Here is a 7500-nt window from a genome sequence, read left to right as displayed (position 1 = left end):
TTAATTAAACACTATCGACTACTGTGGAATTTTCTCTGATCAAATAAAATAAACAAGAAGTACATTATAAACACAGCTGTTAGTGAAGTTCACGTCATTTTTGAGGTTTAATCGATCCTAGTTTAAAAGTTAACGTAACAATGAAGCAATGTTTATTTAATCTGCAACTAAAAATAACTAGAACTAAATAGAAATATTAATTTACTAAATAGAAATGTAATGATGTTAAATTGAGTTATTTTAGGCATAACTATAATAAAATATTAATTAATGCAGATGTTCATTACTACATTTTGTTTAAATGCTTTAATGCCTAATTAATGAATTTAAAAAAAAAATCACCAAGCTCATCATCAGGTTTCAATCTTTCAGAAATTATAAATAAATAAACAAATAAATAAATAAATAAAAACAAAAATAAATGTCTTCTATTTATAAAAATACATAAAAAAGTAGATGTCCATTGTTTTAGGTACAAAAACACATTATTATATTTTAATAAAATATATTAATTAATTAGATATTGTTTAGATATTTTATTTACCAAAAGCTATTAGTTATTATGAATCATTTATTGATTTTTATAAATAGTTTTTAAGTAATTTATATAAACATAATGCATTGCTTACCTTAGTCGGTGACCTAAAAGTAAAAGAAAACACGTAAAAGCAAATGAATAAAACCTGAATTATAATAAACAGATACAGAGTTATAATAACGTGGAGGTAAATGAGCAGCAGGCAGGAGAGAAGACCAGAAATAATCACATCAGCAGAGAAATATCAATCTTTTCAATCCAGATCAAAAAAGGCTTGAATATTTGAGACTCATGCATGGGTGCAGAGCCGAAAGTCAAAATTACAAAACAAATATTCAGTTACGCTGATATGAACGCTAAAACACAGAATTCATATCAGAGTGTGAGTAAGAACGTAGAGTTGTGACGATACACACACACACACACACACACACACACACACACACACACACACAGACACCAGAATGAAAACTCACACCAATTCTACAGATCTCAAATGAACTGAATTTAACTAAAACGTTTGGATCTATAGAATTGTAACGTGATCATCATCACCACGATACACACAGGAACAATGCAGTAGTGTGTAAATAACACCACTTTTAAAAGCAATCACTCTGATTTTATTAAATACTTACTCATCACTGGTAACACAAAACAAGAGGAAAATCAACATTAATCATCATCACAGAACACAAATCAGCTTCAATAAGAAAAATTTTAAGATTAATGAGGGCCAGTTTACTTGTGAGACAAAACCCGAAACCCTATCCCATAGTCCCCGAAACCCTACCCCATAGTCCCTAAAACCCTACCCCATAGTCCCTAAAACCCTACCCCATAGTCCCTGAAACCTACCCCATAGTCCCCGAAACCCTACCCCATAGTCCCCGAAACCCTATCCCATAGTCCCCGAAACCCTACCCCATAGTCCCTAAAACCCTACCCCGTAGTCCCTGAAACCTACCCCATAGTCCGCGAAACCCTACCCCACAGTCCCCGAAACCCTACCCCATAGTCCCCGAAACCCTACCCCACAGTCCCCGAAACCCTACCCTACAGTCCCCGAAACCCTACCCCATAGTCCCCGAAACCCTACCCCACAGTCCCCAAAACCCTACCCCACAGTCCCCGAAACCCTACCCCTTAGTCCCCGAAACCCTACCCCGTAGTCCTCGAAATCCTACCCCATAGTCCCCGAAACCCTACCCCATAGTCCTCGAAATCCAACCCCACAAGACCTGACACACACCGACACCCCTAAAGCTACCAGTAATCCACACCCACTAATCCTACCATATTGCAGTACCCATCATCACTAAACCCCTAACCCCTACATCAAACAGTACCAGAACCTGTAAAGCTAACACCACCCTGAACCTTCAATCACCAGCAGTACAGAACAACTCACATCCCAAAGCTCCAACATGATCACTCCAACATGGACACCAACAGTAGCTGAACCTCCAACCTCAACGGTACCAGCAGTAATAAAATACCCAAAACTAACATCACACTGAACCTTAGACTCTTAAACCGAACAGGAGTACAGTACTCACCCCCGCTTCCCCTCAAGTGTGTTCAGGTGTGTCTCCAGAGACTCCAGCAGACTTTCAGGGGCCTAAACACACATACCCCCACACACACACACACACACACACACACACACACACACACACACAGTAAGACAGGTTTATGGCACGTGGTAAATAAACTTTAATTATCCTGTAAATAAATGCCAGAAAACAGCTGAGAGAGTGAATGAAGAGTGCAGCTCACCTGGGTAAGTTCAGGAATATCACTCTTATCAATTCCGACTTGCTGTTAAGAGGAAAGTGTGAAGTTTTTATTACGTACTAACTTTCTTACACCAAATTTCACAAGAAACACCCTTGTATTTCCAAAGATGTATAAATCTTGGTCATATTTTACCTCTGCGATTTTGAGGAATTCTGTAACTCTGGTCATTCGAGTCAGGAACCTTTTGTAGATTTCCAAAGCATCTTTACACTGACCTTTCTTCATCTGGAAAAATTTCTCTACAGAAAATTTCATTCATTAATTAATAATTTTCTGAAAATGTACTAGTGTACTGTAAAAGTACTGAAAATGTACTTATACTGTCTTAATTTCTAAGAATGAAGTGAAAACAGAGTCTTGCCTAGTAAGTTAATAATTCCATCGTTGTAACAGGCATATAATTTAATCAGATCCTTAAAGAGGAGTAAAAACGCAGCGTTGATGACGCCGTTGACCAGATCTTTAGGATGGACCTGGAGAAAAAAAAAGAAAAGAAAACAGAAGAAACATGCAGAATATTCAGAGACACACAGTGCAATCCAAATATCTTCCTTTTTTAATTAAAAATGTTCAGAATACATCTTCATTCACATATTGAGATGAAAAGTAGTTTATGAAGTTGTTATATTATAACGCAGATGAATTATTAACGTGTAATAAATAAACTGGTGTATTAAAGTCTAAAGCCGAAACACACTCACATCAAACTCCAGCAGGGCGTCGATCTGACTCTGCAGCGTGGACATGCCTTTCAGGAGTTTATCTGTAGTCATCGTCCTCATCACACCGTCGTTTCTGAAATAAACACACACACACACACACACACGTAATCTTACGATACACTTATCACCGTACAATATGAATTATTACTGTATCGACACCTAAATCTGACCTTAAAACCTCCTCAATAAATATTTATCGTTATTTCTGGTCTTTCAGTAAAAAAAATCTTCACAATTTCAGAAAAGTTTTTCAATCAACATCCTGACAAACACCACCAATCACATCAGAGCAACAGAGAAGAGTTTAATAATCCTTTAATACAGATTTTATTTTTCCGAGAGAAAAGGCTGTTGATTTATTTTGCGGTGTCGATCAGTCGAAATGCTAAATTATAAAATCCTGTAAATTACTGAGTGGAGTTTAAATAGAATTTACTGTGTATAACAGGTGAATATAAAGCTTTATTTTTTATATTTTAATTTCAGTTTGAAATATTAATAGTGATTATTATCATTAACACTGATCTGTAGTGGTTTGTACAGAAACAATAATCATGTAATAATGATGAAGCGGGGTTTGATTTGTTTGTTTAAAAACATATTGGAAAGGAATATTACGGTATATTAACGTTGTCTAGCCGTTAGCTGTTAGCCGTTAGCTGTTAGCCGTTAGCTGTTAGCCGTTAGCTGTTAGCCGTTAGCCGTGGTGCTGAAACTCACCCTTTTTTCACGCGGCCGAAGTCAAAGGCCATCTGTCTGTAAGAAAACGCTTTTTCATTCAGATACCTGCTGTAGCGCCGGATAAAGGTGGACATGTCGTAACCTGAAACACACAAAAACTAAACATTCAATTATTAGAAGCGGGAAGAATAACAACAATTCTCATAATTGTTAATTGATTAATTTATTTATATTTTTTACACAAAGAGATGATTGCTTTATTAGCAGACTGCAGTCTCAGAAAACACTGAGCCCTTAACGGTTCTTCAGTTGTCCTTCACAAGGAACCCTACAGGTTCTACGTAGAACCATAAAACAGCGTGATTCAAAGTAGATCCCTGTTAGGAAGCTAAGAACCCTTAATTCTCTAATGAACCTCTTTAAAGCCCCGTGAAAGAACGTTTTTTTTCTCTCTAAGAGTGCACTGAGACAATAAACCAGCATCACTAAAACAGATAATATGGAGATTAATGATGGAAAAGCGATACATCATACAGCTTTAATCGTAACGTTAAGCTCAGGTGGTTAATGATGAGAGTTAAACTCCGCCCACCGTGTGATCCGGTCTTATCCAGGAAGTTGCTGAGGTTGAACAGCGTGTTTCTGGAGGCAAGGAACTGGATAAATCTCTGCAAAAACAAACAAAAGGAAATATAAAGAAAATATAATGAACATCAGTTCTCATATAAACGTGACTCATCACCAACCAGCGCACGTTCTTCTTCTACTGGATATAATATTGTAACAACATTATATTACACCGTTAATGTACGGAGTGTAATGCTGCGAGTCTGACCTCGTTTCCGTGGACCATGAGGTGGTGTGTAGTGACCAGAGCCTTAAACACCACGATCCAGCTGGCGTTCCCTGCTCGCTCGAACAGCGTGTCGGCCATCTGAGGGATGTTCACGTTCGACTCCTGCGTGGCCTGGATCAGATCTGAGGAGGAGAACGGGGGCAGAGACTCACAGTGAATAATCAGGGTCTTTATGGCTATTTTAAATAAAACGTGAGCTGAGGGGTTCAGTGTGGTTGTGCTGATGAGAAATCCCACTTCCTGTCTGTGACTTCCTGTTACTCCAGCGGGATTGTGTTGGAGGAAATGATCCATGTGAGCTTCAGGCGAAGATCACGAAACCCCCTGAGGAACGATCTGAAGATTTCCAACATGTCATCCTGTGTTTTTATTTATTATTAGTGTTTAATCACTCAGCTCACACCTGGATTAAGCCTGAATGTGTGTGTGTGTGTGTGTGTGTGTGTGTTTGATTTAATATCGTGATGTTGGAGTTGATCTTCTCAGCAAGGTTTATCCTTTTACAAAAGATTTAACATCACAACATAAAACTGGGCTAGAGGAGGAAAACAGAGAACCCTAACATCTACAGAACTTTAAGTGCTTTACGTGTTAATGAACACACACTCACAGGGATACAAGTGCACATGCTGTTTACACAACCATCACACACACACACACACACACACACACACACATACACAAAATCCATGACACACTGAACATGATACTACAACACACTAGCACACTCCAAATCTGATTACAAGACGCTACAAGCAATGGTGTGTGGGATTTATTTACACCTGCACACACACACACACACACACACACACACACACACACATAGCATTGGTGTGAGAATGGTAGATGCATACAGTGGGATGAATCACTGAGTGTGAGTGCAGGCTGAAAAGCTTTGGACTGAAATTCAGAGATTAATACAGATTAATAATAAGTCTAATGTACAAGGTGTAAAAATGTAGAGTTATAAAAATGTTTTATTTATTTATTTATTTATTTATTTATTTGGATCATTTATCATGGACTTCATGATTAAGAAAAACTGCTGATGCACCAAAATGAAAATTCTCGGCTAAAAACCAAAATGAAATTCAGGACCAAAAGCACCTCTCACATTCTCTGTGTAAACGACTCACTGTGTGATTCAGATTCATTTATAAATGACTCCTCAGTTAAAGCCACACTTTGGTTGCCATGGTAACGATCATGTTCTCTGTGGTTTGGTGAACAGAACGGTTAGGGATTGTCGTCACACTGGGACACACACACGCACACACACACACACATACACACACACAGATTCTGCAATCCCATAATGCTTTAGACTGGAGGAGAATTTCAGTGTACACTTTCATTATTGTCCTGATTCACATTCACTTTGTGTTTGGAGAGCAGCAGACACTGTTGCCATGGTTACATGGTTTGTAATAGTAATATAACCTAAGGACACACACATACACACAAACACACATACACACATATACACACACATTCACACACATTCACACACATACATACACATACATACACACATACACACATACACACAAATAAGCAGTCAGTAATTGCAGTCATTATAAAGGCGAGTCAATTATCAGTGAAAGCAGCTGCAGCAAACACACACACACACACACACACACACACACACACACCGACACACACTCACACACACACACACCAACACACAGACACACCGACACACACCGACACACACCGACACACCCACACACCCACACACACACACACACCGACACACACCGACACACACCGACACACACCGACACACACCGACACACACACCGACACACCGACACACACACACACCGACACACAGACACACACACACACACAGACACACACAACGACACAAACTCACACACAACGACACACACACACACCAACACACAGACACACACTCACATACCGACACACAGACACACAGACACACACACACAGACACACACAATGACACAAACTCACACACGACACACTCACACTGACACACACTCACACACCGACACACACTCACACACACTCACACTGACACACACCGACACACACTCACACTGACACACACACACACCGACACACACTCACACTGACACACACAGACACACACTCACACCCACACACACTCTCACCAACACACTCCGACACACACTCACACTGACACACACACCCCGACACACACCCCGACACACACCCCGACACACACTCACACTGACACAGACTCACACACACTGACACTGACACACACTCTTACACACTCACACAGACACACACAGACACACACTCACACCGACACACACTCACACCGACACACTCCGACACACACTCACACTGACACACACACCGACACACACACTCACACACCAACACACACACCGACATACACTTACATACCGACACACACTCACACACCTACACACACACTGACACAGACTCACACCCTGACACACACACTCACTGACACAGACTCACACACACTGACACACACACCAACACACTAAGACACACACACCCACACACACATCAAAACACACTGCTGAAGGTTTAAAACTCCTCTACAGTATAAAACAGCTGTGTGAGGAAGGCCGTTTCCATGGTAACCAGAGCACTTCCTGTGATGTGTCAGGGAATCATTAGTCCGAACATTCAGGAGAGAAAAAGTGCAATTAATCTGATCACATCACCATGAGGAGGAACTACACACACACACAAATACACGTGTGTGTTTGCTTATGAACGTACATGTGTGTGTGTTTGCACATGAATGTGTGTGTGTGTTAGTGTGTGTGTCTGTGTTAATGTGTGTGTGTGTTAGTGTGTGTGTCTGTGTTAATGTGTGTGTGTGTTAGTGTGTGTGTCTGTGTTAATGTGTGTTAGTGTGTGTGTTAGTGTTA

At 40.0% G+C, this 7500-nt stretch overlaps 1 protein-coding gene across 1 annotated transcript in view; it reads right to left on the bottom strand.

Annotated features, from left to right (window-relative positions):
* The window catches only part of snap91a (synaptosome associated protein 91a), a 28211-nt gene that overhangs the window by 13195 nt on the left and 7516 nt on the right, over positions 1-7500 (bottom strand). Inside the window, exons 3-11 of the mRNA XM_053652293.1 lie at positions 4577-4719; positions 4334-4409; positions 3781-3883; positions 3040-3133; positions 2700-2811; positions 2471-2577; positions 2318-2359; positions 2098-2159; positions 630-642 (exon numbers count right to left, since the gene is read on the bottom strand). Coding sequence (XP_053508268.1) covers positions 630-642; positions 2098-2159; positions 2318-2359; positions 2471-2577; positions 2700-2811; positions 3040-3133; positions 3781-3883; positions 4334-4409; positions 4577-4719 — 752 coding nt within the window. The remainder of the gene's footprint in view (positions 1-629; positions 643-2097; positions 2160-2317; positions 2360-2470; positions 2578-2699; positions 2812-3039; positions 3134-3780; positions 3884-4333; positions 4410-4576; positions 4720-7500) is intronic.

The sequence above is a fragment of the Ictalurus furcatus genome, chromosome 20 (genome assembly GCF_023375685.1).
Source record: "Ictalurus furcatus strain D&B chromosome 20, Billie_1.0, whole genome shotgun sequence".
Taxonomy (NCBI): Eukaryota; Metazoa; Chordata; class Actinopteri; order Siluriformes; family Ictaluridae; genus Ictalurus; species Ictalurus furcatus.
Note: the sequence above shows the minus strand (reverse complement) of the source record. Positions and strands in the feature narration are given on the sequence as shown.